This window comes from Odontesthes bonariensis, chromosome 17 (genome assembly GCF_027942865.1).
Source record: "Odontesthes bonariensis isolate fOdoBon6 chromosome 17, fOdoBon6.hap1, whole genome shotgun sequence".
NCBI classification, from domain to species: domain Eukaryota; kingdom Metazoa; phylum Chordata; class Actinopteri; order Atheriniformes; family Atherinopsidae; genus Odontesthes; species Odontesthes bonariensis.
The window spans coordinates 26063259-26076314 of NC_134522.1; the positions used below are offsets into that span (position 1 = coordinate 26063259).

The window sequence follows — 13056 nt, forward strand, 5'->3', positions numbered from 1 at the left end:
CCTGACATTCCCATGCACATCTGAAAGAATGAAATCTTTATCTGTGAGACCAAAAGAGGAAGTTCCCCGAGGGTCCGAGTCACATCTCATTCACAACGTCACACCAACAACGACTTGTTATGGACATCAATAACGTTCCTCTAACGTCTTACTCAAAGTTGTAGCTGATGTTGAAATTCTCTGGGCAGAGGTTTCTATTTTTTTTTTATTCTTCTTAATCCTTCCCACCATTATTACTGATGTAACATCAAGAACAGCAGCTTTAGAAGGATCCTTAGAACCTGATTTGTATTTAGACTGTTTTTGTCCAGTCTCTGAGCTAACAACAGCGATATTTGATTGACTTGATCAATCTGTCTTTGTTGACATGCTATGTACCAAGGTTGCTGTAATTAAACCTTTACTTAAAAAACTTACCCCTCAGGTTTGATCCAGGTCTGTTAGCTAAGTTTTAGTCATCATTGCACAGAAGAAGCACTGGTAAAAGTTACAAATGATCTTCTTTTAGCCTCTGATAGCGGACTTTAGTCTGTGCGTCTCCTGTTGGATCTCAGTGAAGCATTTGATACAATCGATCACAGTATTTTATTAAAGAGACTTAATCATGTTATTCGAATAAAAGGAACTGCATTAGGCTGGTTTAAGTAATATTCATCTGAAAGATTTCAGTTTGTTCTTTTAAATGAAGAATCTTCCTCACACACTAGAGTGAGTCATGGAGTTCCTCAGGGTTCTATGCTTGGACCCGATTCTTTTCACTTTATACATGCTTCCATTAGGTAACATTATTTGACAGCATGGCATAGATTTCCATTGCTATGCTGGTGATACTCAGCTGTTGATGAATCAGAATTTTCTGGTTCTAAATTCAGACAAACCTGTTGTTGTCTTTGGACCTGAGCGGTTCAGAGAGAAACTGTCTAGTGATATACTTACTCTAGATGGTATTTCCTAGGCTTTTAGTGAGGAACTTTAGAGTTATTTTCGATCAGAATCGATGCTTTGACGCACAGAAAAACTGGTCCATGCATTTGCTACTTCAAGATTGGATTTATTCAATCTTGACTTTAGACTTCTTTATTATTGTGCTGTAATTCTCTGAAAAGCCTCCATTATATTTCTCCAACTTTAGCTTCTCTTCATTGGCTCTCAGTTAAATTCAGAATATTAAAATTCTGAAAATTTAAAATTCCCACATATAAAGCTCTTACTGACCAAGCACATACATGATACCTTAAAGATCTTGCAGTGCAATATTTTTCAAACAGAGCACTTTGATCTCAAACTGCAGGTTTACTTTTGGTTCCCAGAGTTTCTAAAAGTAGAATGGGAGGCAGAGCCTTCTGTTATCAGGCCCCTCTCTTGTGGCCCATTGCCAGTAAATGCCCGGGAAGCAGACACCCTCTCTACCTTTAAGATCAGACTTAAAACTTTCCTTTTTGATAAAGCTTATAGTTAGGGATGGCTCAGGTGACCCTGAAACATGCCATAATTATGCTGCTATAGGCCTAGATTGCTGGGGGACCTCCAATGATAAACCTTTCCTTATTGTTCTCTTTTTTCTCTTTGTACACATAACATTGTTATCATTAACTTGTGCTTCTCTTTCTCAGAAGGTTTCCCTGGCCTGGTGTTATGGTGTTTTTTCCCCTAATTTCTGTCTTTTCTAACCCCAGCTGGTCGAGGTGGATGGCGACCCTTCCTGAGTCTGGTTCTGATGGAGGTTTCTTCCTGTTAAAAGGGAGTTTTTTTTCTTTCCACAGTCACCTTATGCTTGTTATAAATTGGCTTTATATGTATGAATTGGATTGTTTGGAATTTAATCAATTAGATTTGATTGGATCGTGACTGTATTACAATGAATTGGACTCTTATTGGCTTGAATGGGATTGTGTCCTTTAAGTGCCTTGAGATGGCATTTGTTGTAATTTGGCGCTATATCATTAAAATTGAACAGGTGAATCTGAGAAATTAAAGAGAAGCAAAACAGTTGAAGAGACTTTTACAGTGACCTGGAGGGAAAAAACACTGTGGTGGACATCTGCGAGAAAAAAAAAAAAAAAAAAAAAAAAGGGAATTTCTACGATTCTATATGTGGGAAGACATTTGACTTCCACTTTAGTTTGTTGGACGACTAAGACTCGAAACAGCCAGTGATCTGCCATTTTAATCTTTGCCAAGCCACACGATTCGCAAACGTGTTTCCGTGCTCTTGAGTGCACATTGGGTCAATTCATCTTTTCTTATTCACATCTTCTAAATGCAAATCCAAAACTACAATGGAAACCCTGCTACTTGTCTCATTGAGTGTAACATTGGGAAATTGTGAATATTCTGAAATGCCAGCCCTCTGGCACAGGCAGATTCAAAAGAGCACCATGAGGTTTGAAATGAATGTAGTTACAAGAAAAACAGCAATGGGTTGATTTTCACATTTATTAATAGACAAATTGTTCTGTCATTCTTTTATGTACACCCGTAATTACAAGGTAGGTAAGCCATTATCCTCAAGTTTTACATGTAGTTTTCATCAGCTTCTAGTAATGCTTGTTCCTCTTACACTGCTGTCTTACATACAAAATATGCTATTTACTGTAGTCACATTTTTAAAAGCCTGGAGAGGTTTGCCATAAATGATTTTTAAAATCATTCAAAGTCATTCACAATACTTTCTCATTATTTACAAAAAAAAACAGCAATTGCTAAATTATACATATGAACAAACTACTTCCTCAATATATATAATGCCGCTATACAAATAGAGAGAAAGAAGGGACAGGGTAATGCCTGGCTTTACAGTGACCTTATTCTGATGCTTTAACCTGTGTATTGAAGCCTTTTAAATACACATTAATGCTGCCAGTGTTTGACAAAATAATCTACTTGTACAGTGAAAATTAGCAACGTTTCCAGAACTAATCACAATTTAGAAACAAGTATAAGCTGTACATTGAAGTTAATACAGAGATTAGTGCGCTAAAATAAGGCCAATGTAAAGTGTTACCCAGTAAAGTTTGAGGCTTGGAAAGCGGGCGGGATACATTAGAGGAAGCTGCCCATCTCTTCAACCCAAACAAACACGTACACAGGGAAGTGATGGTGTACGGGGCTCCTGCACATTTCCCTTTGCAAGCTTCCACACACACTCTGAGATGTTTTGAGCGGCTCAGGGCCACTTTACACTCAGGCAGCTCCAAATGGTGTCGAGAGGTAATCATCTGGAAAAAGTGAACTTTAAGACCCAGGAATCCCGCAATGCAACATCGGTACCGTGCGCACAGTAAAGTTCATGTTCCCCGAAAGGGCTGAGTTAGACTGTGTGGGGGGGCATCAAAAAACATTAAACCTTTGTGTGTCCCAGGTTTATATTGTGCTCTTAAGTTTTGATTTGTCACATCTACGGCCTCTTCGTTACCATAGGGAGAGTAGGGCACACAAAGCAACTCAAATTGATATTTCAGGTGCATTATTACATTAATATAGGTTTTTATACCCTTTCGATTTCTTAAGACTGTTTACTCAATATGTAGTTTTCAAAATAGCTGTGGATACCCACATCAAGCTAGCCTCAGAACATCGGACACCTTTCTCTCTGTTCTGGCAAAAGGTTGGAGCTCACGTGTGCGAGATCTGTGGGACATTCTTCCATGCAAACCAAACCATCTGCGAAACACTGTGGTCTGTTCCCACATTTTGTTGTTTGAAGCAATGTGCAATTTTATTTGAACAGCTAACAAAGCTCAGCCAGCTCGACAAGCGCATGCGGTATGTTAGAGCCGCCGTCCTGCTCGTGGAAACCTTTCCAAATCAAGCCACAACAGAAAGAGGTTTTTGATTTTTATCAGCATGCCGTTTCATCTTTCTGCCAATATCTTCATGTTTTGATCGTCAGTAACGGGCCAATAAATGGAAGATTTCCACCTGACTTGGATCTAACACCGAACTGCTCTACAGGGGGGGGGGGGGGGGGTTCTGCACTGAGGTGGCACTGTGAACGAGCCATTGAGACATCAGTGCAGCTCACTGGACTTAACATTTACCTTGCGTGGAGCTTCATATGCAAGGAACTAAGAACAAGATACATGTGACAAGGTTCACGCTGACCAAACCTACTATACCCGAGTCTGCCCCGCCTAACAGGTGCAACAGGACACTCAATCACAGCCTGTCCACGCCCACGCAGTGCTGAAAAGACGTTTAATCAGCAAAGAATAAATGAAAACGCCAGCGTGGGTGGAGCAGAGGTGAAATGTCCTGGATAAATGTTGAAACGGCAATATTTCTTCGACATTTTCCTAATCGCTTTCGCTGCTTTGAGACTTCTGCAGGAAACCGGTGAGAGGCTGCTGACAGAGGATCCGAGTCCAGCAGCGCTTACAAATATTTGTATATGATATTTCATTTTAAGGGGAAAATAACGTTTAGGCAAATATGAGGTGTGCAAAACTAATTTTATCACAATTATCCAAATCACTCCAGCTTCAACCTGACACACCAGGTCTTTTGTGATTCGAGCCCACGGCTGTGTTGATCCCAGCACCGGCCCGTCACCCACAGCCTGAGGGGAACCGACAATCTGTCGCTGTCTTCCAGTTAACCGACTTACCCTGGCTGCAAAGAGGATTTTATTTCATTTTACATTCAGTTAAAAGAATAAAAGTTAAACATACATACCAATCATACACAAACAGAAACGCGTGAAAAAAACTCTGCAAAATGAGATGGCTTTTAAAAAAAACGTGTGGTCTGAAATTTAATCAGTGATTACTGCGACGTTGCAGTGAAGCCAACAGGAACAGCGAGGTTTTCTGTTAAATGGAATCAAAGTAAAATGCTAACAGAACACATCCATCTGCTCAGGGTCGGATTATTTGCTTTAGCTTTTTTCTATAGTCTCTTTTAGGTTTAGTATCATGAATGAAGCCCCATAAGTTTGACATCAAGTTCGGTCATTTTGAACTTAAGATAGTGGAAGTGGTATCTTTTGCGTCACTTTCCCAAAGCCACAGAGCCCAGTTGGAGCTGAATCCATGGGTCACATTTTACTACCAAGCAAGATTTTTCTCCTGCACCCGTGAGAAGAGACGGGAGGATCTTAAAAACTATAACTAAAGCCTTTAGTGAGTTTTTCCTCGTCGCTCTGCTTTCAGACTTTGGACACCTGTCTTAAGTGAAATGTTTCATGCAGCCACAGTGACTTTTCTGACTGACTTCCGTTATTCTTCATCATCAAACTTCTGCAGAAGTGACAGAATTAAATAATAAAACCTAAACCATCCACGATCACTAAAAAAAAGTTCTTAACTCTAGGAGGAAGGAAGTAAAACCGGGCAAACAAAGTGCTTTGAGTCCTCAGCACAAGCTTGAACGCAGCTGACTTCTCAACGTTGTGTTGAGTTGCGAGCGCATGCAGCACTATAATTACAGAATGTCAACTTTGTTCATGCTTTCTGCTCTGACCTTTTCCCAGTGCTAAAAGTGTGCCCTTTAACCAGACGGTGAGCAGTTCTAGTTTGCTGAGCACATGTGAGAGCTTGGAACTAAATACGACGAGCTCTTTAGAGCAGAATGCAACTTATTAAAATGGGCTATAACAGCACTTCTCAGAGGGCAGGAAGTTAATAACCTCGTCAGGCAGAAGGACATATTTCGTATTCTGCATTATTTTCCTGTCTTCAGTCGAAGCCCTGCAGCAGGCGTTGTCATAACCAACTTACATTATGCAAAGATGACCGGATGTGGACTAATTCAGGACTGCTGTTGTAAGTGCTGAGAAAGAAAAGATGAAACGGAGATCTGACGCCCCGATTCCTTCCCAAACAGATCATTACCGAGACATTTCAAAGCAACAGCCAACTTCCAGACTGAGTTTTTGTGTTTTCTTCAGTGTTTTCCCTCATTGTCCCTGTTGACAGAATAAAATGATGCTTCTGTAAAGCCGGAGCAGAGTTTCCAGATAAGGGCTGGGCACAGAGCAGCTAGAGGAGACATACAAATAAAGAACGAGGGGCACAACTTCACACAAAAATCAAGAAAGCCCAGAAACCAAACGGGAATAATTATTTTAAAACATGATTTCTTTTTCCTTTCTCGCAGAGTCTCTTCAAAGTGATGTGCCCAATTCTAAAGTGGAATTTAACAAAAGGTGCTTAAAAAGGACACAGAGGTCGCCGGTGGGATTGAGGCTGCTCGCCTCTGCCTGGCCGGCCCGGTACCGTTTAAAAGGTTTGGCGTTAGCAGCTCCACTGCAGCTGCTCCGGTCTGAACACACAGCACTGCTAATGTGGCAGCCCTGGATAGTTCACAGATCCAACTCAAATGCAATGTATTTGGGGACATATGATCAGTAATTAGAGGTTATGGATTTCTTAGGCACCAATCACATCGCCGAACCGGATTTTCCCAGATCAGTCTATTCATGTCGGTCAATCAGAGCCAGGCCATCTATAAGAAGCCTGTTTAACTTGAGTGTGAGGCACCGCGCTGCCAAAGGGACAATGAGGAGAGTCATTTTTTCTGTTTGAGAGCCCAGTATGGACGCCATGTGCACGCAGCTGGTGGCTTTCTTTGCGACAGAAGGAGTAATTAGCTGGAATAGTTTCAATAACTCGTGCAATCCAGCAAATCGGTGTTGATGAGGTGTTGCTGTGGTCTAGGTTTATACTCCACTGCAGCGCCACAGAAGCCGGGAAGGTGGACGGCTCGGCAGCCAGATGGCTCCAGAGACGGGTGGAGACAAAGCTCCAGACAGCCTGCACAGAAGGCAGCGGCAGAAGATGCAGAGGCCAATTAGAAATGTCAGAGTCCTTAGACGGGCTTTGGCTGCACGGGCGACCTCCACCAGTGGATCCTCATTAAGAGGAAGAATGAACACGCTGCTAGCTCGCTCAAAGGCCAAACTCTACACGAGTCCGGTGAGCAGCCCTCAGCGCTGGGCTGCGAACATGACAGTGGTGACATTGGGCTACAAACGAGTACAAGGGCCTGGAAAGTTGCATTTTGGAAGTGTGTGTGTGCAGTTGAGCATGTCCAGTTTGTTCTTTCCTTCAAAATAACCATACAAAACAAAGAGCAACAATAACTTAAATTACACGTCAACACAGAGGGTCGCAAAGTCTCTCAAAATCTGGGAGAAACGGATCTTTTCTAGCAGCAAGCCGTGGCCGCCTCGACTCCCAACGAGGCGGTGTCGACAAAAGTGAAGTGTGTTTGGAGGGAGAAGGGAGGAGTCAGCGTCTCCTCTGTTCCTCCCTCCCGCCCTCACTCACTCCCCCGTCTCTGTCCAGATCAGTTCCAGGGGAACCAAAGTTCCTGTAGGAGGAGGTGGAGGCTGCCGAGGCTCCAGTCAGCCAGGCCCCTCACCAAAACATTCCAGTCTCATGTCCCAGCATGCACCTCTCCCTGCCAGAATAGAGCTGGCAGAAGTCTTTGAAGGAGGGGGCAAAGCGGGGGATCTCATTGGGTGTTGGGGTGTTAGAGGAGGGTAGCTCAGATACAGGTGGATGGTTGTGCAGTGGGCTGCTGTTTACGGTTCCTCAGACCTCCAGACTTCTCCTTGTAGCCGACACACATCTGCTGGGAGACATCGACCAGCGCGCTGGCCACCGCCAGACCTACACACACACACACACACACACACACACACGTAATTATATAATATTTATTCATTTCAACAAGCCTTAACATCAGTCAACAGGGTGTAAAAGCAGAAAAAAAGGGTGAAAACTGGCATAAATGCAACAAATCCAAGAGACAGTGACCCATCTTTACACTTAAGGCCCTAGCATGGTTGCTGCGATGGCTCGCGCCAGCGGTGTTGATGACGTCACAGTTTCGTGCCGGCGCGAGTCGATGCGCCAGTATTTGCAATTTTCTCCGTCACAGAGGTGTCGCTGCTCCGTGAAGGTTACTGCTAACTACTCTACAACGAGGAAAGTGGCAAAGAAAACAATGCCCCTGCAGCACCGTCATCAATGATGCTGCTGCAGTATCTGGAAGATAAAATGCTGCTTAGAACCTTGCCGGCAAAAAGGCGACGAAAGAGAAAGATTCCTTACATAATAGCTGATGAGCCTGCAGGAGTTGAAATTTCAATAGGTGTGTTCTCACCATTATAGTCTGATATAGTACTTAGAATATTGATATAGGACTTTGAAGTGTATTGTGTTACCTTTTCTTTGTTTTTTATGAAATAGTGTGCTTCAATGGACACATTTGGGAATTATCGTTACCAATTGCAATAATAATAATAATAATAATAATAATAATAGATCGATTTTATATAGAGCTTAATACTCAGCACCGCTTCCAGTGAATGAATTCCTAACAACATCATTTATTTACAAATAATTGCACAAAGTATTTTACATGACAGAACCTGACTGTTTTCCAGTTGGTCCATCCAGTTTGTTGTTCTCCACGCACGCCAAGTTACAAATTTGGTTTCACAATATAAATGATACATTTGTTAATATACTATACGAGTAAGTGGCATCTTGTATAAGATAACAGATTCACAACTTTGTTTTTCCTTGCAATGTTACCTCAGGCACAAGACAAAAACAAGATGGTGGTGCTTAAACAATGTGCTGAATGGAGAACAAATTCCATATTAAAGAATGAAGGCCTGGTGACCTGCTGCGTTCAATTTGGAAACAGTGACATTATTTACGGTGCCAAGTAGAGTGAGAAATTTCAAATACACACAAATCCATACACACAAGTAGTCAGTAGGGATTAGTGACTGAACGAAACATTAATGTTAGCGACAGTTGCAAAGGTCCAGTATAGCATTCATCTAAATATGAGGCATTCGCTGCACTCTGTGAAAGCTGCTGATGTGAGTAAAGCACACAGGCGCCCAACCTCGTACACAGGTGACGGCACCCCAGAGTCTCAGTGCAGGCCATCGTCAACTCAAACCACAGCTCATAAAACATTTACAGGTACTCTCTGAGCCATGAAATTCCCATAAAATCAATTTATTGCCAATAACTGATGGATTTAACCCCATCAAATACACATAGCTAACGGCGAAGTCTGAATTCACATCCCCGGGAATCTTACAGTGTTCTGTGCAGCTGGCACAGAAGACTGCACGATGGCGTGAATCCTGCAAACGAGGCTCAGATATAAACGAAATGAATCCTATGATGGTTCAAAGAGTTCGAGGAGCAGCCATATTGGAACAAGCTAAAGTGAAAACAGATGTGCTGGGAGGCTGTGGCGCTGACAACAGAAGGCAGCACGAGACTCTGAAACGGTCCCAGCCGGATGGAAAACGAGTTAAAAGTGTGATAACAGGAGATCCCAAGGGTAAGAGAAGATGGTGAAACACTGCTAACATGGTCTCGACAAATTCTGCCCGGGGGAGCGCTCTGCTGAGAGTCACAGCACTGCTGTTATGACAAAAGGACTTTATGGTAATTAATAAAGGCCTCAGGCACCCCGACGGTCTGGGGACTCTGACTGTGGGAGGCAAAGAGGCTCCACAACATGGACGGGGGGAGAAAAGTCTTGATGAACACGAAGCCAAGATGAGTTTCTGTTTTAGTCCTTGAAAGAGACGGTGGAAGTACCTGGTTGATCCTGCCAGTAGCATATGCTTGTCTCAAAGATTAAGCCATGCAAGTCTAAGTACACACGGCCGGTACAGTGAAACTGCAAATGGCTCATTAAATCAGTTATGGTAAGAGAAACAATTATAAAAAAAATGAATAGGAAGAAGGTAAGTAAAGCCGTCTTGTATTCCTTTTCTATTAGGAAAAGAAATAAAGTTTAAACAAAGAGAAAGAGAATGTAAAGAGCAGAGGCTGGAAGAACAGAAAATAAATCATTCTCTGAGAAGGTCTGCAAAAAAAAAGGTGAAGAGGAAGAAGAAAGCAGACCTGAGTAGATGCAGGAACAGCCGGTACATTATACTTTAAACATAGACCTCGCAGACGCACAGGAGCGGGGAAACGAGAGAGAAATCCAGAAGACAATTTGAGCACGAGAATAGCTGCAAAGAAACAGAAAGATGATGAAGGACAGGAGCAGGCGGCAGCCTTCAGTCTGCAGTCTTAGGACAGAGACAGAGAGATGATGAAGGAGGACGCGAGCAGGCGGCAGCCTTCAGTCACCAGAAGGAGGAGAGAAAAATCGGTTTTTAATTAGTCACAAGATTCATTTTCGATGATCAACAGTCTGATGTCCAGTGACCATTTGAAAATCCTCAAAGAAATGCGACACTTTTGGTTTGAAGTGAATAAACTAGGCGGTGTAATATCACCAGATGGTGGCAGTATAGGCCCCATTACTCAGTTTTAATTCAACAGAAGTAGTAGCTGTTCGAACCAGAGCAAAACTCAGAGCAACTGTGGTGGAAATCCATAAGAGGAAAATGGGGAGAACTCTTCATCAGAAAGGACTTTTATCTCTGGGTATAGCTGCGATATTCGTATCTGGGAGGATCCACTCAGTCACGCAGGGGTGCAGTGCATCGGCTCAGACTGGAAACAACAGCTGGGCGGATATGCCGCAACTTTTAAACTAGTTTAGTGACTGGGTTCCACTTCACTCCAACTGCAGCATCAAACTAGACTGAACCACGTGGAAGCTAATCGTATTTTTCTGTGTCCTCACATCCGCATTTAGGATTTCTCAGTTTTTGCTTGAAAAGAATGCACGCAACTCTGAACTGGAACTGTAATGTGAGGGAGACTCATTCCGACATCTTCTTGTGATTCTTGTTGCATGTAATTTCACACACAAATATAAAATTCTTCTCCTCACATATAAAGCTCTCAATGACCGAGCTCCATCACATCTTAAAGATCTCACTGTGAGATATTTTCCCAACAGAGCACTTTGCTCTCAGACTGCAGGTTTACTTGTGGCTCCCAGAGTTTCTAAAAGTTGAATGGGAGGCAGAGCCTTCAGTTATCAGGCCCCTCTCTGTGGAACCAGCTGCCGGCATACGTCCGGACAGCAGACAACCTCTCTACCTTCAAGATTAGGCTTAAAACTTTCCTTTTTGATAAAGCATAGAGTCACCCCCAGCTGGTCGAGGCAGTTGGAGCTGCAGCAACCACACTGATGCTGAGGAGTGACACTACCCAACCAAGAGGAAAAAAGAAACCAGATCTGAGCATGCAGCTTTTGAATTGAAGTCATCTTTAAAACATTTATGCACGTCGGCTCCATTAACTTGCAACCTCTCACAGTGTTCCTCCTGCGTCAAAACTAAGATTTACAAACCAAAATGAGTTTGGTAGAAACATGAGTGTGTACATGTGCTGGGGTCTGGATCATTGGGAGGTCAATGAGGGAGAACGAACAAAAAGGAAGTGAACCAAGTCAGAAGAAACCAAAAGGCTTAAAACCGTCATGGTCCAAGAAAAGTAAACAGAACACACAACAGAGGAAAGAAGTCAAATCAAAGAAAGATGGTGTAAAAAAAGACTTCCACTGCCGCTTCTTACCGGACTGTCCTGGAGGAGGGATGCCGCCGGAGCCCCTGGGTAACCGAACAAAGATGGAGAGCACGGCGGCTTTGTTGCCAAAGCAAGGCTCAAGGGCAATGGGTTTAGGGACAGACTGTGGAAAGACAGAGAAGGAGAAAAAGCATTACACATCACAAGCCTACCAAATCCTGGTGAACACAGGCCTTTTTCAAAAAAGTGGCTCAAAGAGGATTTGCAGTTACTGCTCTCGTTTGTGTCAGCAACATGCACGTCAAAAGCAAAACTTTTTGATTCTCTGCTGAGATACACGCACCAACCTGCAGTCACAAATTGGACCCCACATAAAATCCACCAGTGTGCACATTTTCATGACGGCCCTCATGTGTGCAGCAACTGGATACCAAGTGGAGATGCTGTGAGAGGAGATTTGTGTCGGCGGTTCACTCTCGCCGCCACAGGCTGTCTGACACACCCGACTCTGATACCAATATTTATCAGCAACTCATCCACATGTGGATATGACTTTCCACCCGTAAACACTGTCCGGATCTGCTGCTGCTCGCCTCGTGCAATATTCATGGCTTCACCTCCGCGGTGGATGTGGATATAGAGAACACGGCCGCTGCGCCCGCATACAGATCGCTTCCTACATCTCTGTAGCTTTGTATTTTGAATTCCAAAGTTGGACAGGAAACTGGGCCGCGACATGGTTTCACACACTGCTGACAATGCCTCTCAGAGCGCTCACGCACACACGTGCACCCCGGCAAACACACGAGTTCAGCCCCTTCCTGCGTTAGTCTTTATGCTCTGAAGAGCCCAGTTTATTGCCCCAAGTGGGAATGTAGAATACACACAGCTTTCACACACAGCCAATGGGACGGACACACTCTTTAAAACACAAAATTCATCATAGCTCATCTCTTTCATGGAAACGCACACAGAATACACACGGGCAGTGATGATATTCAGGATCTGACCCATTTTACACATTTATTCTCTGCTCGGTCTCTGAGGCATACCTTTCAGAGCAGCAGGACATGCAGGCTGTCATACAGGTAGCTGGGGAAGTGACATGCAGACCTGAACGCCTCGAGGTGTGTGCACACGCGTGTGTTGATTCAGTACCGCTGATGTTACAGAGAGAATGCTTCGTGTTCGTTTAAGCCTCTCCAGACGAGTAGCTGGACGTCGACACTGAACTCTATGTGTTATTTATGTGTGTGTGCAACTGCATCTGCGTTCAGGTACAGAGAAGAGCATTCCAAGTGGAGGAGTTCAAGTATCTCGGGGTCTTGTTCACGAGTGAGGGACGAATGGAGCGGGAGATTGACAGGCGGATCGGTGCGGCGTCTGCAGTGATGCGGGCTCTGCACCGGCCCGTCGTGGTGGAGAAGGAGCTGAGCCAGAAGGCGAAGCTCTCGATTTACCGGTCAATCTATGTTCCTACCCTCACCTATGGTCACGAGCTGTGGGTAGTGACCGAAAGAATGAGATCGCGAATACAAGCGGCCGAAATGAGTTTCCTCCGCAGGGTGTCTGGGCTCTCCCTTAGAGATAGGGTGAGAAGCTCGGTCATCCGGGAGGGGCTCAGAGTAGAACCGCTGCTCCT

General features: G+C 43.8%; 1 protein-coding gene across 1 annotated transcript in view; it reads right to left on the reverse strand.

Annotated features, from left to right (window-relative positions):
* Positions 1–2422: 2422 nt before the first annotated feature.
* atrn (attractin) overlaps positions 2423–13056 on the reverse strand; it is a 125159-nt gene continuing 114525 nt past the window's right edge. Inside the window, exons 28-29 of the mRNA XM_075448796.1 lie at positions 11463–11577; positions 2423–7613 (exon numbers count right to left, since the gene is read on the reverse strand). Of these exons, the coding sequence (XP_075304911.1) occupies positions 7489–7613; positions 11463–11577 (240 nt within the window). The 3' untranslated portion in view covers positions 2423–7488. The remainder of the gene's footprint in view (positions 7614–11462; positions 11578–13056) is intronic.